Genomic DNA, 25,611 nt, shown 5'->3' with positions numbered 1-25,611 from the left:
TGCAGTAAGAACCTTTAGAGCAGTCTCAGCAGCCAGGCCTAATGTTGGCCCTTCAGTATTTTGAATTTAAAGGGAATAATTCAGTAGTGCAATTGCTAACCCAAAAATCAAATCAAATCTTGGGTTGTCTTTTTTTTTGCATGGTTGAGAAGATGGTTAAAAATTACATCACTGGATGTTGGGTTTACCCCAAAGGATCCTTCACATTACCCTCATTTGGAGATGAGTGATACACTTAGTTGACATGGGTATATTTCCCCTACAGCTGTAAAGCTTGAAACGAGGCTTGTAGGTAGGATTGGGAAGAAGACACAAGTAATGCCAAAACCCAGCTGCAGTGGCTTAATGTAGCAGTGAGGAATAGACAGTGGTTTATATAGACTAAAAGTTGCCAGGAAAAGTACATTTTTTTTGGTAGAATTTCAGAATACATCTATGAAGCAACTACAACAGATGTAAAATACTTGGAAGTTAGTGCAGCATTTTGACTCTGCCTCACTGCATCTTAATTGAGAGTTTATCCAAATGGGTTTTGGTTAAAGCCAAGATGTGGATTGAAAGCACTTTGTAAGATTGGAAACAAAAGCTAAAGCCAGATCATGGCCTGAGTGAGCTGGAAGGAGGACCCAGCTGTGTTCAGCTCCAGGGCTGGTGCCATTCACCAAGGCCATTAACAGCAGTGTTGGAAGTGCAAGCAAACATGTATCCATCCCATTAGTCATCTCTAGGCTAAAGCTGAAATGCCAGCAGGGAGAGGCACATCAGGAAAGGGACAAGGAGTGGAGCTGGTGACTGAACAAAAAGAGATTTAATTTGTAAATCTTGATAATCTTTAAGGTCCCTTCCAACCCAAACTGTTCTAGGATTCTATAGGCATTGGAACAGGCTGCCCAGGGCAGGGCTGCAGGCACCGTCCATGCAAGTGTTCACACAGCGTGGAGATGAGGCCTCAGTGCCATGGGTTAGTGGTAGCCTTGGCAGTGCTGGGGAATGGTTGGACTGGATGAGCTTAAAGGGCTTTTCCAGCCTGGTTGAGCCTGTGATTCTGTGCTTCACTGGAAGATGTACACAAGCTCATTGAAGACACACACTGATTAGGCAAAGGGCTCAAGGCAGAAAATCCCACCCCTGTGGCTCTACAGCCAGATCAGTCTCTGGCTAAAGGTGTTTTTCTCCGGCCAGCACAGTAATCAGAGCGTCTTGTCAATAGTGATGTAAGCTCCTGTATCAGATCACTGTTTATGAGATTAGGAGGCTAATTACAGAGGGTTTAGCTAGGACACAGCAGTTGTAATTAGACATTGAAATCTATAGTGTGTTTGCCAGGAAAAAGAAGTGTTGCTGCTATGCTGTGAGATACATGTACATGGGTGTGTGGTGATAAGGAAGGGATGATTTCAGGCTTGATACTAAGAGAAAGCTGCTGGATTTTGGGTGTTATCCAGCTGGATGATATCCTCCTTATGCAAGCAATATAAGCTTAGTGACTTGGATTTTCTTTTGAAAAGGGGTGGAAACTGAAGCAGTGAGATTCTGTAGGGAAGTCTGAGCACTGAGTACATTTCTTTCCCCTTTATAACTAATATGATTCTTTGTCACAAGAAAAATACTAAGACGTACCATTTACCAAAGGGTTTATAGTACAGTATATCACCCTATTATGAATGACAGTATTTAAATGGTTGGGTAGAGAACTGGAGAACTGCTACAAATCAAGTAGCTAGATTAACATCTAATGTTCTCTTCTCACATGAATATGGGGGGGGGGAATTAAGACATATTCACGTGCAGAAGGTATTGGAAAGAAAAATCAATTAAAATAGCCAAGAAAATGGTTGAATTATTAAGAAATTCTGCTCTCTGAAAGTGAGCGATCCATTGGAATGGAAAAGAATAGGGGCTGATTAAGAAGGTGGGTACCATCACTTTGGGAATCAGATGTTTCATGGCCCAATTAAAAACAACCTGGAGCAACCTGTGCAATTGGAAGGTGTCCCTGCCCATGGCAGGGGTTGGAACTGGATGAGCTTTAAGGTCCCTTCCATCACAAACCATTTTCTGATTGTGATTCCATGATTGTTAAAATCCATGTGTATGTTTTGGGGTTTGTGTGATGTAGGTCTCCTGAAGTCCCTCCATCTCAGGTTTCCAGTGCTGTGTCTGAGCTGCACAGACCCTTCCTGCATCCATCCCTTGCTGAAGCGTGCTCAACGTTTCGCAAATTGATGTGTCAGTTTTGCTTAAGCTAATGGCAAAGCAAAGAACTTCTTCAGAGCACTTCCTGAATCAGTCCTTTGTACAGCAAATGCTGCTGTCAGTTTGTAATTCATGGCAATACTGTGTTTGTCACCGAGAAATAATACGTGCATGATCACTGCTAGTGCTTTAGTCTTGCAGCGGAGTGGTATCTGTAATCCTGATACAGATTAAGCCGTGCTCAAGTTAAATGACACTTATTAAGGTTGGTGTGATGTAGGGAAGCAAGAGGGTTTTCACCTGCATATGGAGCATGAAGAGTGCAAGATCGCTGCTTCTTGGGGGAGAAGCTCCCCTACTGGGAGGGGGCAGACAAAAGCAAGGGGCTTTAAAGGTAAGAGAAGGTGGGGAAGAATGCCAGCATGATGCATAACAGAATTGGAGGGAGAGAACTCAAATGGAAAAGTAAGAAGCCAAATCTGTCTTAAACAAGTAAGAGGAAGGAGGGCAAAGATGGACAAAGGAGGAGATGGGAAGTGAGAATAAAAACCAGGTGACATCTCCAATAACACTAAAAATCATGAGCATCTTTCAGAAGGTGCCACACCAGTCCCTAGAGATGTCTCGTTCTTAAGGTGCTGATGTCTTTAAGCATGAAGCATGGTGATCGATCAGTAGCTTTGAAGCAATGCATCAGTGCCTCTGGTTCACTGCTGCTTGGGCACCTTGTCAATGCCTCCCAGCTGTTTCCAATTGAACAGTCTGAAGAGCTTTCAGTCTATAGGTTTCAGTAGCATGCACTGCAGTTGATGCATGCATGCTGTCAGAGTGCTGATTTTTCCACTGATGAAGTCTGAAAGCAAGGTGCCAGTGTTGGTCCAGAACAGTTCTGCTGGTGTTAAAATAATCACCTAAAATACATATGATGGGAGTTTGAAACTCTGGAGAGTAAACCAAGAGGCTTTTAAGTGACTCCACATCTCTCTGTCTAGGGTGTGGAATACATGCAATGGGCTAGGGTAAGATCAGTAAGATCAGTCCATCCAATGAAGGGCTTCGGTGAGTTCATTTGTACTTCAGAGAGCAGCACATCTTTCCTGTATCCTATATATGTGTGCTTGGAGATTCTATCTGCAAGCGGAATCTCATTTAGGAATTGATGGCAGATGCATGGATTATAATTTCTAAACTCAGGTTTGGTTTCAGTTTTATTGTGCTGCTGGAATGCTTTATGCATAGGTCATTTCTTCTCTGGACTTTCCGGACGGTGGTGGTGTCCTGGTCCCAAAGAGCATACAAGAGTATGGTGTTGGCAGTGAAGGCACAGAAGTTTTACTCTTCTGCATCACTACAGCTTTATGCTTTCCTCGGCTGTTGCTCTCATAGAAGGTCCTGCAGTTACTTTCACAGTTTTGAATGATTTAGTGCCACAGGTATTTGTATACTTCCTATTACAGGAGCAGTAACAGTGATTGTATCATTTTATTAGAAAAAAAGATCTATTTTAAGTAGAAATTCTTGGGGTTTCCGAGAATGCATCATCAGTTAGCGATTTCCTCTCTGAGATCTGTTGATCTCCGCTCCCATAAACCTCTACCCACCATCCTCAGTTTTCCCATAACCAACATTCCCTAAACCTGCTGTCACCCCGGTCTGAAACTGTTCAAAAAGAAAGAAAAAGGCACAAATTACCATTATTTTTGGTCACCTTCCCTGGTTTGAGGGGTAGGAAGGGACATGTGCTGTGGCTGGTGAAGTGACACCCTAGGGCTGTGCCAGCAGGCAGGCTCACGGTCCTCTTAGCAGAATAAGCCAATCTCTAACTACACAAACCACTTGGAGAGACCACAATTTACATATTTTAACAATGATATAGCTGCTACTTATCTGACTTAACTCCTAGTAGCTTATGGCAATGTTGGCTTTCTACCACTGCTGCACAATGAATCCGTCTTTTCCTTGGTTGTAATAGGTTTGAGGCTCCTTGAGTCGGTTCCCTTTCGGTTGAAAGGTATCCCGGTGGTGGTGGTGTTCACCAGAGCTCTGAGTAAAAATGACTTTGTTCTCTGCTATGTTAAATTGGCTGGTTAATTCTGGTGTTATTTACCCTGTAATTCATTAGTTTTACTCTACCATTGGCAGCTGACAGGCTGTAATTTCATGCCTTGCAATAAAAGATGTCTCATAATCTGCTTCATTTAGCAGCAAGAGAATTTAATGAAATTAACTGCAGTCCTAATTATGCCAGTGAATACTAAAGACTGCTATCAAGTTTCCTCAGAAAAGGACAAGGTCCACCTCATGAAGGATTTAGAATATAATTTCCTGGGAAAAGTTGCAAATGCCTCCTTCTATTGGCCAACAAGGGCCAATTGCAAGTGCTGATAGGACTTTAATGAACTAGTTTGTTCTGAGGACGTCGCACAAGGAATAATAATTTTGTATTTTTGAGCAAGTTTGTAGAGGTTCCTCTCCTTAGAATAGCTGATGGATGAGGATTTAGTCTTTTGCTTCCATTTCAAGGGATTTTCCCACTTCTTTTGTGGTGCCTTATGCTGGAGGCTAGCAACTGAGGAAACAGCTCAGATGCTACACGCTTTAGATACAGAGTGAGGATAGCGGCTTTGGAGATCTCCATCCCAGAGGCCATCAGGCAGTTTGTTCTCTTGTGCTGTAATTCATTGAAGGCTCATAGCTCAACCACACAAACACCACAAATGCAAAGAAATAGCAAACCTGGCAAAGAACCATGATGAAAGAGTGCTGACGTGGCACAAAGGGAAAAGAGGGATTGACACTGAGGAGCATTCTTAGGGCTCAGTCCTTTGCAGTGTTCTTCTGCATGCTTTTTTTGGTGCATATTCATGACTTTGTATTGAAAAGGTCTTTCTGTATTTGCTGGCAGGGCTTTCTTGATTTCCACTTGAAAGTAGTGGGTGATGTGTTTGCCAAGTGTGTGCTAAGTGCTTTCTAAGCACTGCCACACTTAGACAACATGATGTGAAATGTAACCGCCATTTTATGACTTAAATGATGTTAAATGTAGTTAATTGGAAAAACTTTTAACTGCAGAGAATTTCCCTATGAATAGCCTTCATAATAACCATCTCACTATAAAAGGCAAAATGCTTTGCTCACAAGGACAACTGTACTATAAAGGTGAAGTGTATTGATCAAATTACCTGAGATAATAAACTTCGGATGAATAACTCCTCTATTGATGAATGGCAGAAGTCTTCCTTTTTACCTCATACTGTTAGTATGATGGGAAGGCAATTGAGAGAACAGTATTAAGAGTGTGGGGTTGTTTCAAGCATAGTTTATATTTTTAAGTGAAATAGCTCTGTGAAATTGTGGATTGAAAGTGGCATTGGGGTTTTTTACTGTTTCTGTTACTGTTTTGTTGGTTTTAAGCTGTAATTTGTTCAAAGTGTAATCATCTTCAGATAAAATGTTATAGGACTATATAAAAGTGAATATGTAGATTCACAGAATGGTTATCTTGTTCCATTTCCCCTGCCACAGACAGGGACATCTTCCACTAGACCAGGTTGCTTCAAGCCTTATCCAGCCTGGCCTTAAACACTTCCAGGGATGGGGAAACTCTTCCAGACATGGGAAGAGACTTAAAATGGTCAGTATGTGCAAGAACTTGCAATACTGAATGAGGAGTAAGCCCTGAGCTTAGTACGAGTTGATGAAAAGTGAGGTCAGAGCATAACTGGATTCTGGTGATGGAGATGCTCCTATAAGAGGGGAAGAGTTTAGGGGCACAGAAAAGGGGAAGAAATGTGGTGGATGGGAGCTTAAAAGCAAATGAGATGTTGTGGGTTTTTGTTACTTAGTGTATGCTCGTTCCTTTGCTTTCTGCTGAGTAGGGATTTCATGGATTTATTACGATTAGGGGAAAGAAAAGCAAGATGATGGGTGTATCTGCCTTTCATAACAGCTTTGAGTTTTGGGGTTGATCAGAAATGACAGCTTCCTAGGCAACCTCAGATACATAACTTGCAATAAACCTAATGCAAAGCTTCTTGTATCTTTCAGAATGCAAGCAGAAAACTCTGTGGTTTTATTCAATATACAGTAATCATCTGTAGGTGCATTTATGGGTGAAGAATAGAATCATAGAACAGCTTGGTTTGGAAGGGACCTTAAAAAGATCGCTTAATTCCAACCCCTCTGCTGAAGAAAATTGGATGGCTTTAAAAAACTCATTGATGGAACAGTTTGGAATATCCTCAGAATTGCTGGTCAAAGAGACAATTGAGTATTCAGACATGCTTATTCTTGAAATGTGGTGTATGAAATGCCATCAAGTAAAAAAGACTGGAAGTTGAACAGAACCACAAGGAGCTGATCAGCTGTAGTATTAGTATATACAGCGTATATAAGCTTTCCAAATGAATGCAGAAGGGAAGCAAGGAAGTAATATGAAATACTAAAATAATAATCGCGTTTAAAATTGGGTATGCTGAGGAAAAGTTTGGAATTGATATTCCCAACAGACGTTCAGGATGGAAAGAAGGCTGTAGTATTGTTTCACACTTCCATCTAGAAGATTGCCAACGTTGACTTGGCTACTAAATAGGATTACAGTGTTTTCTTCTCAAATGTTTCACGTCTCTAGCAAAGCAGCCTTTGTTATAGTTGAGTTTTTCCATAGGATGGGCTTTAAGATCATTGGACACACAATTCCAACTAAAGTTTTTACGGTACGGAATTACATGTCTTACATTTGATAGATTTCATCTTCTTAGGAAAGTCTCCAAAGATTGAACTAAGCAAGCCAGTACATACTGAAGGTCTCAGTCAGATCAGCAAGACAAGCAAGGAAGGGAAACCAGAGGCAGGAACAAGTTTCAGAAGAGAGCATTCCCACACATAAGCAGCATAGGAGAGAAATGAACTGTTGGACTTTCTCATTCAAATCCAAGAACATAAGTATTAGTAAAGTAAATCTTTTTTATTTAAGGTAATAACAAAGACCAAATAATAACAACCAAGACCAAAATAAGCATTCAAGAACTGTTTAGATGAGACCCTCAGTGCCATGGGTTAGTGGTGGCCTTGGTAGTGCTGGGGAATGGTTGGAATGGATGATCCTAAAGGTTTTTTCCAACTGAGTTGATCCGATGATTGTATGATTAGTTTTAAATACTATCATATACTCACGTCATCATAGTGAAGAACTTGCACAATGTCTGTCAGCTGGTCTGATTGTTTTACTGTGTTGTTCTTGTGCCCTTTGGTGTATACAGAGTGAGAACAAATGACCTAAAAGTCCGTATGTTTTGAATGACCCAAAAGGTCATGAGCTATAAATATTCTTTACAGTAATTTGAAATAGGACTTGGTGTAAGACACAAAGCTGGGTATTCTTTGAAACAGTTCTGAGACAATGTAAATACCACGTGAGTGTGATCACCTTGTTTCATATATACAGAGATATGTGCAGATACATGCATGCACATATATGCATGGAAACTTCATAGCAGCCTTCCAGTATCCACCTACAAGGATGCAGAAGGGGACTCTTCATCAGGGACTTTAGTGATACGACAAAGGGTGATGGGTTTAACCTTGAACAGGGGAAGCTCAGGTTAGATCTAAGGAAGAAGTTCTTCCTGTGAGCGTGGTGAGGTGCTGACACAGGGTAAATGCTCCATCCCTGGCAGTGGACAAAGCCTTGGGTGACATGGTCTAGTGTGAGGTGCTGCCTGTTGCAGGGCAGGTGCAACTAGATGGTCCTTTCCAAGTCCAATCCATAGATATATATGATCCTTTGCAATCCATATATATATATATATATATATGATATATATATGAAACCTCCATATAAAAAAAACTAGAAAACATCATCCTGTAGAAATGGAAAAGCGAGAGCAGAGGGCAACCAGAGTGCAACAGGGATTTGAGAATATCCATGGATTCAAAAGGTGAGAGCAAGCCAGGTCTGCAGTCTTTGGAAAGAGATGAAGAGGATCCTTCTTTTAATGGCCAGGATTGATTCTGCAAGGCTGTTTGAGCTCGTGTCAAGCAGTACGCGAGGGGGCAAGAACTTCAGCAGGAGGAGAGGCCAAGCACCGCAGGAATGCAGGTGGAATCCAAATAGCCACACAACAGACGTTTTTAATACATTACATGCCAAATTCAGCTTAGTTTATTAGCAAGTGTTAGCTTCGCTAAGGGCTTTTAGAATTCATTCCTTACTCCAATTCAGTTTTGCTGGTTACCCTCAAACTTTGGGAGAATAATATTTAGTTGATGCCAGCGAGCTACATTGTTAGCACCCAAAATTAAAAGCTCCATTGAGATTGTGAACTAGATCAGAAGCCCATGGAGGCAGAAACTTGGCTGTGAAAAAGAGGCTTTGATGTCATAATGCCTATTGTTTAATGTCTTTTAAATGCCAACGCACAGCATGGGGGCCTGGCCCTCCCATTGTGCAACAGAGGGTGCATTAGGTGGTAGAGGGGGGGAAGAAAGGAGAACTCTTCCATCCTGTGAGCACAAAGTTGACAGGTACGGAGGCTTTTGGAGATCTTTCTTAGGGAATAGTGCAGTAAAGGGTGCAAGTCCAGAGCGAGCACGTTGTGCGTGCAATGTGTGCAAGAGAAAGTTAGCAGTCAGTCAGGTTTTATCTCTTAATGAATAGAGACTGCTGAAGTAAGGGTTAGGTAATTGAGTTTATAATTAATTAGCCATAACCCTCATCAGATAAAGCAGTTGTCGAGGGTTTTTTTTATCTCCTTTCTCTCCCCAGGGCCTGCCCTTCTTTGTCCTTGCACTGACAGCCAGCACTTATCTTAGGCCTTCTCCAGGTCCGTGCCCATCAACCCCTCCTCCCTTGGGCTGGTTTTTGGTGGTCAGCCCAGACCCTTATTGTCCTGGAAGGCTCACAATCAGCCCGGCTGTCGGGTGCTGGGATGATGAATTAGCAGTAGGAGTTAACATGGAGGTGAACTCCAGATTGGACTCGCGATAGCTCGCAGAGCGGCTTGTGTGTGTTAGGCACTGTCCCCGGCACTGATCCGCTGCTGACACATTACAACAAAGAGGTTAAAAAGGGAGATTTAGTCAAAGAAATGTCCTCGGGAAGTTCGGATGCGTACAAAGAACCCTTAATTTCTTCTGCTGTGCAATTCACCTCGACAATGCTGGGGAAATAAATGAGATTTTTACACTGTTTCTTTCGGTGACCTTATCTCCCTTATATCGTGGGTTGAACTGGTGTGCTTGCAGTGGAGGTAGAAGTTTTAGACACTTATCTTAAAAGCATCAAGATTGTTAAAGGCGTCTGGTTCTGTCTGCCCATTGAGCTAGATTAAGGGGATTCAATGTTGAATTTATCCTCTTTCAAAGCATCATCCTTTTACAGATGTGTTGGAGAAAAGGAGCTTTCTTGCTGTGTTTCCAGGAAGCATGTGGCCTGGAGCTGTTTTTATAGACAGGTTTACAAGCTGGAGAAGAAAACTGGTCAGGAACTAGTCGGATTTCTTTTCACCTGCAGTTTCTTGCATCAGAGATGAAGTCTCCCTTGTCTCACAATGTTGAAGATGAGGCTTCATCTGGCCATCTTCAGCATCAGGCCTCAGATGAGTACCATTTCACCAAATGTTTGGGTGGGAAGGGATATCAGAGCTCATCCAGTTCCGACTACTGATGGCAGAACAAACCTGTTCCATTTTGGAATAATAGCTTAGTTGTTTTAGTGGGCCTTCGAACCTTGCAAATGCTGTGGTTCAATGCTTATGGTTTGTGAAGCCCCTCCAGTTCAGCCTTCCCGTGGCAGGGGTTGGAACTGGATGAGCTTTAAGGTCCCTTCAACCCAAACCATTCCATGACTGTAAGCCAGCACTGATACTGACAGCAGCTAATCCCAGAGTATTACAGGTAGTTAGTTCAGCATGTGAGCAATCCCGTTGTGCTAGAAGTTTGTGATATATTGCCTGTTGTTGTCAGATATCTGCTCTTCCAGGGTGTTAATTGGTATCAAACCTCTAGGATTCACTGTGAGGTCCATACCATTTTGGTTTGCCATTTAAACACTTGAATTACGATACCATCTTACAGGGTGTTCTCTTGAGAGGTGCCAGGAGCACTGATGGAAACTTCCAAATGTAAAAGCTTTCCTCATAGAATCATAGAATCCCAGCCTGGTTTGGGTTGGAAGGGACCTTAAAGCTCATCCAGCTCCAACCCCTGCCACAGGCAGGGACACCTTCCACTGGAGCAGGGTGCTCCAAGCCCCTGTGTCCAACCTGGCCTTCAACACTGCCAGGGATGGGGCAGCCACAGCTTCTCTGGGCACCCTGTGCCAGCGCCTCAGCACCCTCACAGGGAAGAGCTACTGCCTTATCCCCAACCTGAAATAACAAACTTAGTATGGTATGGGGAGAGTTGGAATGCCTGGATTTAAGACGTGCCGCTTTGAAGTCAGTGCTAGGCGAGCAAAACCTTCTGCTTTAGGCAGCCTGGATAAAGTTGCAGAGATAACTCAAATGATGACATAGTTGCAGATCTGTTCCATTTGTAGGAAACAGACCTGGAAGGTCTCACTGGGAGAAAGCTGTGATTTCCTGAGCCACAGAGGTGCCTTTTCCCCCAATGTGGTGATTGCAGAGCAGGGATTGACTTCTCTCAATTGATTTGATCATTGCTTTTTGTCCCTTTTGTAGAGCTAACATGGAAATGACAGAGAAAAGGAGTCCGACTGACACACCCGAGCGCGGGGTGTTCGAGTTGGTCGTACCAAGTATCATTATCAACCGTAATTGACAAATAATACCCCTCATAAATACTGCCAGTCTTTTCAATTAGTTTTCATCTCAAATCCGGGATGCAAAATGATGGCCTGTCAAGTGACAATGGATGACAAAAATTAATAAATTGTCTTCTAAATAGTATGGACACTTAAGAAAAATTGGGCAGCCAATTTAGCACAGCATGAACCGGGGGGAACCTTTTGTACTGTTGCTGTGCCACTAATGTTGTCTGGGTCTTTATTAATGGTGCTTGGCTGCTGCTGACAGTTTTGTTGCTACTGGCAACTTTCTTCATTAAAATTAAAGCCAGCGTCAAATCCCATTAGCTGCACTCTGGGTACCTTGCATTTTATTTATGTATTTTTTGTGTTTCTCTTTGCAAACACGTTGTTTTAGCTATGGAAAGTTGGAAAATGTGCTTAAAAATTAGCCTTTCGTCTTGTCGGTGGCTGATTGCTTAACTAAATAATGGATTCTGTTAGTTTGAGGGAGATTGTCTGCAGTGTGTTAGAACATGCCCAGTCTCCAGCCAAGGAACTGCACAGAGAAATCCATAAATGATCTTTATAAATTACCTTTTCTGAACACAGTGTTCTTGTGCATCGCCTGCGAGCTAACTGCTTCTCATATACTCTCTCATAAAGCAGTAATAGCCTCTGGAGGGGAGCAGCTCACTTGTGGGGTGTTCTTCTGGTGCCAGTTCAACTAAAATATTGATGATGGTACATATATGCTTAAAATGGAGTGATCAACATGTGTGAAAGACTGCTCTTACAGGGAAAACAGGTGGTGTGTCTCCTTCCTTTGGGAAGAGCAAGTATCTTTGTTTCTGGAAACATCTTTCAGCTTTCTGCCTTAAAAAGTCCTGGATTGACTCCTTCAGATAGAAGTCTTCATTCATAGAAATACATAGAAATGCGTACATACATCTCCCTTCTGGCAAGTTAAAGCCATTCCCCTTGTCCTGTCACTACAGGCCATTGTCCAAAGTCCCTCTCCAGGTTTCTTGCAGCCTCTTTAGGTGCTGGAAGATGCTATAAGGCTTCTCCTGAGCCTGAGTGCTGGATAACAGCCCTTGCTAGACCTGCTCTCACTGCTGACTATTCTAAAAGATTAAAATCCTGAGTGATCAGTGCATTAAATTACCTGGGGTACATCAAAGCAATCCATATTCTGTATTATGGATCACACATAAAGAGTTCACCCTGAATTTAAGGCTTCACATGGAAAAATCTGATGTACAGAAATGCCCAAGGAGAGCAGTGTTTAGCTGTGTGCTTTTACTAATGGGATACAGTTTGTGGAGCATCACACTTTGCTGCCAAGCTTTACATAACAGCCATTCCTAGGGATAGGTGGAATTTTGTCGCTGTCACCTTCGTTACAGCATCTTGTATTAATACACTCCTCTGGCTTGCAGACCATTTCTGATAGCATTTGGGCACAATCCAGCAATCCAAATATGTATCATCTTCTGGTAGATGGAATTGCCTTGGGTTTCCATCCCAAGCATGCTGTAACATGGTTCTGAGTGGGCAGGGAGGTAGGACAGAGTCTTCCATCAACACCTTGGGTTTGTTCCTATGGCCACCATAATGTCCTTTGATTCAGGAAGTAGGAAGTGTGGTGGTTCTTCTTATGTCCAAGCTTTGAAGCAGTAGCACCAGGAAAGGGTAAAGGAGCACCAATGGGTTTGGTGCAGAAAACCAGTAAGTGGCTCCAGATGCTAGTATTTTCTGATGCACTGTTTTCCTTTCAGTATAAATAGAGCAAGTGCTGGATATTAAACACTTTTAAATGTTCACTTAAACAGTTGTATTTGGGGATAATTTTATATGATAAGTGAAAAACAATTAACAGTTTAAATGATCTTTTAAACAGATGCACTTAGAGCAAATCTTAGCCTAAAATAAGTGCTGCGTGGCTCAAATCTGAATTTCAATTCAGCTGCAGTGTAGATTAAGTGACCCTATTGTTCTCAAGAATGGATGCTTGATAGAAAGAAAACAAACTGGTGACACTGAATTAGCATCCATCTAATAAATCCAAGTTGTGCCTTGGCTTTTCTGCTACATCTTCTTGGTTTAAGAGAATAAAACGGTGTCAGTAGTTAATTGTTGACTGAAGCTTAATATCTGTTGAAGCAAATGAGCCATGAAATATACTACATAGGAAGTATTGTATCTGAAGTGGTTTTAACATTAATACAATATTGCCATTTTTAACTTGCTGACACGATATGCAGAACCCTTTATTTGGGAATTGCACTGTTTAATGCTATGTTTCTTGCATTAAAAGTAATGCAAATTAAAAGTGGGGACGAGGAGGAGTGTGTGCTGTACATAAGGCAGAGCCATGCCTACACAAAACTAGCTTGGTTTTCCTCACAAGTACTTGTTTGAGCCATGTTAAATAAACTTGGGGTTGTCTCAAGTTGTTGCTTCAAGACACCTGATAATAACCACCTTGCAAAGCACTGCTCTATAATTCCTCAGCAAAGTTCTTTCAGATGACCAACACTGGCAATGTCTCCTGTGTTGCTAACTGTAATTTCTGTAACATCTATCAGAGTAAAACCTTGATTACTTTGTTAATGGCAGCAGTAGCTTTGCCTATTTGCAGTAACAACCTAAGTATAGAGCGTAACAAACCTGTATTTGGAAGTTGTCTTTCGGTTGTACCTTTAAATCCTTGGAAATGGCCTTGGTTAGGTTTTCACTGAGGTTCAGGGTGGCATGGTAGATGTGGAGGTACTTTGGTATAGAAGAGCCTTCAAATATACTCAGGTATATAAGCAGTAGGACAAGACAGGGCTTTCTGTATATGTATGTGTGTGTATTCACACACTTGTGTGTTTTTTTCCTTGGTCTTAGGAGAGATAGGAGGGAGGAGAATGGTGCGGGTGGGTAGAAGACTGATGGAGCACCTTCACAGCTCAGTGTGTCCTGGGATGCTGGTCACATCACAGAGTGGTCCAGGCAGTGTCGCTACCTATCCAGTAGGTACATGTAGTGGGGTCATGGGTGCTGACAGTCCTGTGACAAGAGCACAAAGGTGTAAGAGTAAAATGAGGCAATGAGGAAGTAGCGGAATGAGAAGGTCGCGTTCTACTGTAGAGGAAAAGGGGGTATTTCTTATCTTATCCCTATCCAAGTTGAAGGACTCGGAGGTCCAGTCATTCAGCAAAATGAGGGCCAGTCCTTTTGATTAAAAACAAATAAAATGATAATGTTTAAATCACATTCTAGGGCAGAGTTTCTGAGGGTTGTTCACAGAGCCCTTTTTGGGCCCCAAATTCCCCACCATGATGTGCGGATCCTTTCTGCACAATAACACGGAACACACTTTAACAAAAAAACACATAGAAGACACACTTTTTTTTCCCCCTGCCAGTGTTCTTGGGTTTGTTATTCAGGAGATGCTGTATTAAATTGGATTTTGTGTCCATCATTATTAAAATGTGAAGTGTGTCGGTCACAAAGCATACATTTCAGGGCAGTTAGCTGAATAATTCTTTTCTTTATTATCCCAAATTACTGCTGAGCTCTGGAGAGGTGAGCAGTTTAGCCAATTATTGCCATTTGAGCTGGATTTGTGGGTGATTAGCTCCTGGTCGAATTCAGTCCTGGCAAGGGCTTTGAAGCCTTCGCTTGTGTGATTTTCACAGCAGTGAGGTAGGAATAGACGCGGCTAATGACAGGAAGGTCGTGTGGGTGATGTGACCTGTGAGGGGGGGGCTCGGGTTTAGCAAATAGGGCATCCACAATAACAAGTGTGTCACTAACCCCGCCGTGCATAATCGGAGTTTTATAGGATTGTTGGAGATGCTGACAGCTCAATTAAAGTGTAACCCTTTGTACCATATACCCTGGCAGAATGACAGAAATATTACCAACAAAAAAGGGAGGGGGCCACAAGGGAACTGGTTAAAGATCCAGTAGCCTTTTTCTTTTCCCCCCTTCATCGGAGCCTGCACAGAACAAGCTGCAAAAAGCATCCATTTGTGAAATAATAGGTTGTCCAGGGGAGGGGTATGGTGCCAAACATGGCTACAAAAAAAAAGCTGCTCTTAAGTGGTCTGCCTGATGTTTCTATGGAAACACTATAGTATCAGGATAGAAAGTTAAAATTGGGTTTTAAGCTTTTCATGGCTTTTCTCCCATGAACCCCCTTCCCCCTCCAAATCCTGACTTTATATAAAACATGATAAAGAGAATTTCAGGGTTCGGGGAATGGAGCACTAATATAACGAGAGCCGGATCGTCTACCTAGCAGTAGTGATGCCTTCGTGATGATTCCTTTCTTTATCTGTGTATCATACACACACCTCCCATAAATGCTCTGTTTGTTTCTGAAGGGAAATAAATGTTGTGTTGCTTCCTTTTCATCCCTGACCCTTCACCCATCTCTGCCACCAGGGATGTTGCTGCTCTTGGAGCCTTTTCCAAATGACCCATTCCACGCAGCCGGGTTTGCCCGCAATGGATCAGTTTCCCAATGTTGTTTTTCCTTCTAATTTCAGTCTAAGCAGCAACGTTTCAGCGAGGCGGTTGGCGTGAGTGCTGACTTCAGTTGTGGGCAGGGTAGTTAGAGCTCAGTGCGTGGTGCTGGAGCAAGAGGTAAGAGTTCAATCGGAGCCGATCACTGCCGGCTCCTCTGCTGCTGACTTAGACCCCTTGGCATCAGCCGCCTGGTTTCTCCCACACTAAGCTTAATGATTTGCATCACGGTGCATTTCACATCAGTGCTGACGATGGTGTCAGGGAAACCACAACTGCCAATGCCAAGGGGTTAATAAACCGACTACTTGAGATTATTAAGGGCTGTGATTATGATTTTTTCACCAGGCGAGGGGAAGTGGAACAAACCTCGTGATGCGACAGATAGAAACTACTGTAAGGCAGGAAAATATTGTGACTTATTAGGTGCTGTGCCTCGTGCAGAGAGGTAAACTGGGTTGAGAGCGAGAGATGTGCCATTCCTTTAGATATGGAATTGCATTGTGTAGCACACTTGGATTTAAACTCTGTAGAGAGGACGTAGAGATGACTGCAGAGCATGCAATGTGCTCTTGGTTTTATGAAGTCTAATTTTAGAAATAGTCATAAACTGAGACTAACGAAAGACTGCCCCTTTCACAAAGCTGTCAAACTGAAGGAAAACTCAGGAACTGTCTTACTGAGCATCTGTGTCCTTCTACTGCATGTCCTGCGTTGTCTTCTGATGCCCCAATTGGGTGTCTGGACTATTACTGTGGCAGACAAGAACAGCTTTGGACTTGCAGTGCTTTCACAGAGCAGTGTGTTTATTGCTTCATCTGGATGCTGCAGCACAGCTGGATCTTCAGCGTTCCAATCCTGTTCTTCTTTAGACATTGTTCTTGTGTGATCAGCTTTTTCCTCTTCATAAAGTTGCTCGTTAGGTGGGTGAATGTGACATACAGGTAATGGTTTCCTATCTTTTAGTCCCCACATTGCAGCACAGTTGTCTCTTCTCAGCCACACCACGCTTAAGGTACAGTGAGTAGGTTCCTGTGCTCAGCAGCATCCTCGAGGAGTCCTTGTCTGTGCCATGTTGGAAGTACATACTCTACCTTTTAAAAGCGCTGCGGCTGCAAGCCAGGGAGTTGGGAATGCTTCCCTTGTAAGTTATTTGCTGCATATCAGGGGAACTTGGGCATCACCTGCTCTTGGTGGGTAAGGTCAGAATCTGGAGGCTGAGTTGTTTGAGCTGTGACTAAAAATAAAACCACAATAACAGAAGGCACTAAGCTGCTTCTTCCCATTGACCATGTCCTTAGTGTGCCTGGCTGCAGAAAGAATACATGGAGTCTTTCAGGGGGGTTTTGCAGTGTTGTTAGGTACTGAAGTTGAAGAACCTTTAAGGACTCCTGTTTTCAGATCTCTTCAGAGGCATTCCATTTTCTGTAGCCTTTGGTTTGTGGTTCAGTGGGTCCCCAATTGCACCTTGTTACTATAAAAGATGTGTACTACAGATTTCCAACTGTAAAACTAAAAAAGCCTCATAGCTAATTGACAAAAAAAAGCAGTATTCACTTAAATTTGTGGGATATAACTACTGAGATTTGGGAAATCAAGATAGCAAGTTACATTTGGAGGGAAGGATTCATAGCATCCCAGCCTGGTTTGGGTTGGAAGGGACCTTGAAGCTCATGCAGTCCCAACCCCTGCCACAGGCAGGGACACCTTCCACTGGAGCAGGGTGCTCCAAGCCCCTGTGTCCAACCTGGCCTTGAACACTGCCAGGGATGGGGCAGCCACAGCTGCAACCTGTTACAGTCAAATTCTGGAAGCAGAGGAGATCCACTAAAAACTAATCTCTCATTGGCATTTAGGACAAGCAAGATCAGACCCAGTGCTGCTGGCCAGGCTACCTAAGGCTGGCTGGTCGTGCAGACCTGGAGGATTTAGCAGCATTTATTCATGAGGTTGATAGATTTAAAGGAAGCAAATGTTTTATTATCCAGAATTCATTTGTAACAGTTGTGGTCCTGGCTACGAATGGTTGTCCCTTGCAGCTCTGTGAGGGAGGATGTTTCTGATGAGTATAAGGCTTTTCTGTTGTGAACAGGATGCAAATGATAGAGCCATAGAAAACTCATAGCATTGCTGGCTACTAAGCACAGTTATGAGAACTGAAAACCTGTGTGGAAATTGAGCCATTTAGACTTCTAATGGTTAAATGCAAGGTTGCACATTTCATTTTGTCAAAACAACATCATGGTAACGGGATGGGGTTGTCTAAAAATTAGGGAGGGGAAGAAAAAGCCTGCATGATGGCAGTACCTTAGTCATGGCAGTGGTGTGCACTTCTGGAAAGGAATAGCAATCAAAGTACCATACTACCTTTTCCAGAAGGTTCATTTGTACTTGGCATTGCCAAGAAAAGCTGAATGTACCAGATCCGATTAAAACAAGCAAACCAAAACCAACCACTCAAAACCCCAGCCTCAAGTCAAGTGCTACAGCAAATGCGAAACCATGTGCTCAGTTAAGCCATGATCACTGTATTAATTATACTGTTTGTGAAACCCTTTGTATCTTGTGGCCCCTGGAAAATCCAGAATACATGGGAAAGGGGCAAAGTATATTACTCCACACGTGGGAAGTATTTAAACCTCTTCTGCTACCATCTGTCTGAAAAACTAAGGCAGCTGACATACCAGCATCTTTCATGTTGCTTAATAAAGCAACTTCATGAGGTCACTATCTTACATGCTGAGAATTTGCTGCTTAAAACCTGCAATATTTCCCAAACCCAGATATATAATTGTTTCACCATTTGTCTTCATTTGTTGTATAAGCAAGGTTTGTAGCTTCTGGGAAGGCATCTGGAGGGGCGAGATTTAACCGATTGCTATGCGTTAACATGAACTGTGTATGTTATGTGTAATGGTCCCTTAACCTGTGTTGGGTGTTTTGTTTCTTACCTTAAGACCAATCAGTCCTACACTGGTGGCTTTTCATTAGCTGCTCCTGCTCTCGCAGTAATGATTGGGATGCAGAACCTGATGGCAGTCTGTAACTTCTCCTGGTGCCCTGAAGCTCAACAGCGTAAGCGGATTGACTCAGTTAGGGCCCCAGTCTCTAACAGCAAATGCAATCAATAAATCTTTGTTGGTAAATAATTGCTATTGAACAGAGTTTTAATATAAATTTATGAGTGGTGTTTTATCACAGCTTGAGGCTACGGCAAGCCACTGAGTGATGGATTTCAGATAACACTTACATTCATTACATTAACTTTGTAAGTTATTTAAAGCTTGTACACTTAACATTGCTTTTGGCTTGCAATGACCTCCTGGGACTAGACGTAGCATACACATTACTAATAAAGAGCTCGCAGTACGTACAGACTGTCCCTCCATTGCTTTGTGTGGTGATGCAGTTCCTCAAGCAAAAACCCAACAAGTGGAGTTGGTGCACTCCGCTTGACATCTCTTTGCTGTGGCTCATGAAAAGGACAAACTGGTGCAGGCTGGTAGGAGAAACGTTCCCCCATCAGACACGACATGGACCATTTTGGAGGGGAGGTGGTGAAAAAGTTGAATTTGAAGTGTGAAATTCTCTGCAGTTCATGGGGAAATCAGAGGTGTTAAATTCCTGGTGTTGGGTCTGGAGGCTTTGGGTTAGCCGGACCAAACTGCCGAGGGAAGACTGTAACAAGGGAAGGGTTTTGTACACATTAGGAGAAATAATGTTATCCAATTAATAGTAATCTGAGGCAGAGGTTATCAGGAGGGATAAATGTGTATTTTGAAGTGGAAGTTGATTTACTTCATCCCTTACTGCATTGCTTGGTGATAAAATGTGATTTCTGTGATGTGCATGCGAGTGCTGCTTGGCCAGGACTAGAGATGTGCCCAAGCTACCTCTAAATTGCCTTAGAGGTACCAAAGGTCAGTGGGGACCATGTATCTTGTGTCCTAGGTAAGAGTATCTGATGTGACTTAAATGTAGACATAATGTGACTGAAGTGAAGGGCTTCTTCTATTTTTTTTTTCCTAATAACATTTCTTGTCATATATGGGCCATCTGTTGGGGGGTTTTTTGTTGTTTTCTTGGGGTTTTTTAGGTTTAGGTACTGTTAAAGTGCATTTATAACTGATCTGAACTCCCATATTAAGAGCATCTCTCTGGACCATTCTATCTAATTACCCCAGACAAAGTGGTAGTCTCTGGCCTTGGGGGAAAGAAAAGTGTGCTTTATGGTATATGGGCTTCTGCTCCATAACACTTTAGGTTGACTTCTTATATTGGGGGTTGGAACTAGATGATCTTAAGGTCCTTTCCAACCCTAACTATTCTATGGTTCAGAGCAGTTTCCTCTGGCAGATTTTTTCCATTCTCACCTAATACAAAAATCTATTCTTTTTGCCAAGGTAGAGCATAAAGAAAGTGGATTGGGCAATCTGGTTTGTTAGTTTAGGCATAAATAGGTACAGCATCCCTATTTAATGCTGAGGTGGTGGCTTTTTTACATTGAAAAGCAAGGTGTGAAACCTCATTTTGAATCATTTTCTTCATTTCAATCCAAAACCTGAATTTCATAGTTCACACCTTGAGAGCAGTGAAACTTCAGTGTAGTAAAAATCATGAAAGTGGTGGGTTTTTACTATTTATTGGAGCTATAATTGGCATGAACTGAAAACTACCTAAATCATGACGTGTTTTCTAGCTAGCAAAGGGCCAGTTAAAAAGGGGTGAAATACATATTTTTTGCCTTTTTCAAAGCTGTAGAAAAAGGCCAGGGGGGGAATCACTGTTGTGATCTTCTGATCTTTACAGCTTTTTCCCCATTAAAAGGTCTGAAGAACAAACCTTGGCAGGGAAAGAGTAATTTTTGATCCCCGCAGCACAGCCGTAACTAGAATTGGGTCCCCTAAACGCCAGCAAACGTGCTGCAGGTGAGGTATGAAAGATGGGAAAGGTGAAGCGAGAGAGCACCTACTATAGACAAACACACACGTCAAAGGCAGGAATAAGCTTTCATTTTTTAATAGAAGAAAACAACTGGAAGACAGTAATTGGGATGTGTGAGAGGTGCTCACGGAAGCGTTTGTAAGACAGTGTTACAGAAACCCCGTTCTCTCTTGGAAAAGTTTGAGTTGTAGCAAAGAACAGCACAAAAACCCAGGAATGTGCCCCCCAGACTGTCAGGAAGTTTGGAGTTTGTAGCGCTGTGTCAGTCACTCATCCAACACCAGCTTTTCTTTAGGGCCCATCCACAGGTTGCTGTGACTTGGGAAGGGTTGTTCTCTGAAGCGCTATTCAGAGTGCGTGGCCAGCAACAGGCAGTTGTGAACTTGGGTTTTCCAACTGGGAGCATCTCTCTGGACAAGTTGTTGGTTCATATGGATTGTGACAAGGGACTTAAAGCATCCAGGATTTGTCTATCTCTGGATAGAGATAGCATAACTTACTTTCAAGGGTTTAACCCGCCTTGACCAAACCCAACTCCATGGGAGCTGGAAGCACCATGCTTGATAGTGCAACTGTCTATGTACTGTTTTCTTATTTCTGTGGAAAATTAGGATGGAAAAACTAATTTTCTGGGGATTAGAGAATTAAGTTTGTATTGATTTAGATTTATGATGTAGGTTTATGATTGAATGAAATTAATCTGTCTTCCTTTATTGGAATTCGATCTATGGATCTAGTGAAGTAGGTACTGTACCTGGTGTCTTTAGTGGGACATCTCAGTAGACTTTCAGTAACCCAAGTACTGTATGAATTCATTGGGAACTGCCTTCTAGCTTGTTCTTTTTCCTAGGGAAGTTCATTGCTAAAGCATGGCTTCATTTACCACCCACATGGTATATTTTGCTTTTCTAAGTGACTTCCTATTTTTAAGCTGAGAATGGGTTCATATGTAGAAGTAGTCCTTGTCCATGTGAACACCATGATGACTATCTCAACTGTGGATTGTTAGCGTTCATCACTGATGTTTAGGTTGAATACAGTGTGTGGGAAGGTGAGTCACATTGCCCACCTCTTTTGTTAAATTATCCAGAATTTACTGGGAAAACTTTGTATTTGGCCTGTTTCCATTTTATTGCTCTTGTCTGGAATTGTTGCTTGCTGGAATGAATAGCTGGGAGGATTTCTGTTGCGGTGGTACCTTACTGCAGAAGGGAATGAGAACATACAAACATGTGCTCTTCCAGCATAAACCAGTCTGGGATTCTGGGATTCTTTACCCATTGAATAAAGCCAGAGCTGTTAAAGGCTTTCCTGTTTACTTTACTTGCTTTATGAAAGCCTCATTTAGAGTTTTTCCTCCTAAATTGCAAACACTGAAGCTGCCAGGGGGGCAAACCCTGGGAGAAGCAGGGGAAAGCAAGCAACTTGCAGAAGAAAGCTGCTAGAATTGTTGGCAATGATATTTATCTCTTTCTGTGCCTACAGTAGTTGTGTGCTGGCAAAAGAGTGTTGGTGGTATTTGTAAGAGTAGTCATGGTATTTGTTTCTTTTCTGCTCTAATAGGGTATGCTGCTAAAGCGAAGTGGCAAGTCACTGAATAAAGAGTGGAAGAAGAAGTACGTGACGTTGTGCGACAACGGTGTGCTGACCTACCATCCCAGTTTACATGTGAGTACACCATGCTCTCTGAATGTTCAGCAGCATCAGGCCCTTATAAAGCAGTGGTACTAAGTGTGTCTGATGTGGTTTTCTTGAGCCCTCTTTGGTGGAGGAATTTCTTCCTCTCTTTTCATTCCCCCCCATCTGAAAAAGGCATAATCTGAAATAAAACTGAAGGCTGAATGCAGTCAAGTTCCTTTGAACCCCCTGGAACTGGGCTTCCCTTTGCATCTCAAGAGATGGTTTAAACCTTTATTTTTTGCTGATGTTTTTACAGATTTGATTCAAAACCAAAAGCATTTTGAAAGAAAAAGGGTCCTAGATGTAGTGAAGAGTGAGGCAAATTCTGGTATTTGTGGTGTGCAGTGGTTATGGCTTGGTTTGAAAATGGCTTAGATATTAAAATATGTGCCAGAAGACTTCACACTGAGGTATCTGACATTGTCTCTGCCCAAAGGTCTTGTCTGTTCCTCCTCAATGAGTGCATCACACAGTCCCTAGGTCTGGTTTGGGAGTAGAAGGAGCACAGTGATCTCGCTGTGGCCCACCCCTTCTGCCCCAGCCATGCCAGCAACAGGAGAAGTGAGCTTGTTCCATGCCAGAGCACTTGAAAAGACAGATACAATGTGGGGACTCCAGATCTTGGAACTCCCAGGGGATTCCAGCTCCTTACCTTGCTCTGTACTACAGGAAATGGTAAAATACGACACAAAACACGGTGTGACCCTCACCAAGATCTTTACAATCTTATCTGGGTTTATAGTTTATCATCATAACACATAGAAAAACCTGAAGGTAGCCGGTTGTAATGTCTTTAGGAATAGTTTCTAAACCTGTTGGTCATTTTGAGCTCCTGGGCAATTTTGCATTAAGGAGTGAAAAATCAAGTTTTTGATCAGATGCATTTCATAGGCTCATAGATGATCTGGGGCTTATAGATCTGCAAGTGGAACTGATGCAGGGAGTGTCTGCTTTAGCTGGGTGCTGTCTGAGGAGCATGGCCACTTGATGCTGTGCTTGCACCAGCTTGCTGTTCCCTGCCTGCTGAATATTAGCACTTTCTCTGGCCTGACACAAGATTTCATAGTCTCAGACCCTAATAATGCTTTTCTGTAGTTCCTGATGTTACATCCATGTCTCTTAATAACAATTTAATGTTAGATGAGAACTAACGTCAAGGCATTGCTGCTTTCTATCAGAAATCTTGTCCCTCAGCCATTGGGTTCTGGAGCCAGGTTTTCCCTGTTCCCTTTTGTGAAATTGGGCAAGTCTGTCCTCTTTGGCCACTCCCAATGCCTTTAAATTTAGGGAATTCTGCCATCAGGTAGTCCTGAAATACCTGAATTGTCCATTGGTGTTGCTCACAGAAGGGAAGCACAGATACTGCATGCTCCTTATGGAGCTCCCACGTGAGTTTCCCTTAGGTTGTGTTGGCCAACTCTGGGTCATCCAGCACGGAGGAGGCAAGCTGCTGTTGTTGGTGCCCGAATCCCTGCCTTGCTTTGTGGAAGTGCTCTATTGTTCCTGGCAGTCGCTGTGCACACGTGTTAGGTTTTCATTGCCTCTTGCAGACAATGGAGTACTTCTTCTCCGAAGGCTTCCCTGGAGCTGCTTAGTGTCCCCCAGAGTGAGACTCCATTGAGATTAGAGGTAATTACTTTGAGATTAGAGGTAAATCCATTGGAGATTAGAGAGAATCCATTTAAAGAAGAAGTAATTACTAGCCTGTAATTGTTTCCCTCTGTCCCCCACTGTGTCCCCCCACCCCAATAAAAAGGTACATGGCTCCATACTTCCATTCGCTTCCTTAGCTTCCATTAGCTTTCCTTGCATAGACCAGAGAGGTTTTAACGTGCTGCTTTTCCTTGGCTGTACATGGGTAGGTAGTAGAGCCTTCTGTGGTCTTTAGCCTTCATAGAGTCACTGTGCTACATACTGTCAGTGGGCTATTTATTGTCATTTAACTGGTTCATATACCCTGCAGAGCATTCTTCCCCCATCAGGCAGTAGTAGTATGTGAGTAGCATCTTCTCTGCTCTGTGCATACCTCAGTGGGAGGAAGAGGCAGAACTAGACTGAAGTCAGGTGCACTCCTGGCATAGTTTGTGCACAACTTTATAGGCAGGAAAGCCAGAATTTCCCCTTCGGTATTGCTGAATGACTGAAGTGAATGGGTTTTCCCCCAAACAGAACTCTGGCAAAAGTCAGATCCTAACATCTGCATTGGAAGAACCTATTATAATATTTAATGGCTGATAGGGGACCCTGTGTTCAATATTGCTAGAGGTTTGTCCAGAAGTGGCTCAGCTGTCTCTGATGGATGTGTTCAGTGGCAGCTCGGGCATGAAGGCTGTGTTTTAATACAGAGAATGTGTCCGTATTGCAGAAATCAGTCCTGTCATCCTCCTTGAAAGGATTGGCAACAAAATGAAAGGTTTTGGGGTGGGGAGTGAGAAATCAAATGAGTACTTTCTTACAGAGGAGGTGTCCCTGGAAGGGTCAGGCCTGTTTGGCAGGGCAGCATGTTGAAATGACTGCTGTATTGTGCCAGCTAAATGAGTAACTCCTAATGCCACTGGGTTGACGTTTGACACAATAGCGAAATTCATATTCTTTCTTTTCAAGAAAGTGGGGGGAGAGAGAAATGGGGAAAGAAAAATACATGTACATAAGCACCCTACTGTTTTCTGACTTGGTCATGTCAGGTTTTTTCAAGAGCCTCAAACCTTCCCGTCCCTTGGGATGCTGAGGAGCTGTGCCGATAGAAAATGGTGGGGATAATGAGAGAGAACTTTGACCTGCAGGCTTCAAAGTTCACCATAGCTACCTATTCATCTTGTGCTTCTGGAGTATAGCTGTTGAGTGGATGACTAAAATTCTGGCTGGCAAATTCAGTGTCAGCCTCCCCAAAGGAACCTGTGGGAATTTGTCTGGGCATCTCTTGGCTCTTAATGGCAGAGTGCCATGCACGAGGGCTCCCAAAATGCATTCACCAGGGTACCTGCTGCGCAGCATTACATCCTGCTGCTTTAGCTAAGCCTTACCTTGATAAATAGCTGATGATGTTACACCACCGTCTGTCTGCCAGAGGGTTGCCATCATGCCGCAGGTCAGTAGATGGCAAAGCTTTAGCTGTGGATGTCCATTTTCTCCTCTTGAATACCCATCACCACCAATGCCCCTCATTCATGAAAAGAAAAAAGGCACTTTCTTTGCTTTTTACATTTAATCTGTTCTAGATTTGATTTCAAGTAAAAGCCCAGTGCTGTTGCACCTTACAGGGGAAGAACAGCTGCTTAAATACATGAGGTAGGTCTGATGTCCATCTGGAACATCTCTGGTATGTAAAACCTACACAGCGATGTTGATTTTTGCTTGCTGAGGTCTGTATTGCCCTAATGCCACTCTCATTCCTTGTTCCCACCCTCACTGGTAATGGTTTGATAACCTGCATTGAGCTGTGTAGGACTGTAGCGGTGATGGGGGGTACAACCTATCTTTGTCTCCTTGAGAAGTGTGTGGATTCACCTGGTCTGCTGTCTGCC

At 42.9% G+C, this 25,611-nt stretch overlaps 1 protein-coding gene across 2 annotated transcripts in view; it reads left to right on the top strand.

Moving 5' to 3' along the window:
• Nucleotides 1-25,611, top strand: part of AGAP1 (ArfGAP with GTPase domain, ankyrin repeat and PH domain 1) — a 316,234-nt gene that overhangs the window by 164,333 nt on the left and 126,290 nt on the right. For both annotated transcript variants that reach the window (XM_034065690.1, XM_034065689.1), the window contains exon 10: nt 21,971-22,075. In XM_034065690.1, the coding sequence (XP_033921581.1) occupies nt 21,971-22,075 (105 nt within the window). The remainder of the gene's footprint in view (nt 1-21,970; nt 22,076-25,611) is intronic.

Source organism: Melopsittacus undulatus, chromosome 8 (genome assembly GCF_012275295.1).
Source record: "Melopsittacus undulatus isolate bMelUnd1 chromosome 8, bMelUnd1.mat.Z, whole genome shotgun sequence".
Taxonomy (NCBI): domain Eukaryota; kingdom Metazoa; phylum Chordata; class Aves; order Psittaciformes; family Psittaculidae; genus Melopsittacus; species Melopsittacus undulatus.
This window is presented reverse-complemented; position numbering and strand designations above follow the sequence as displayed.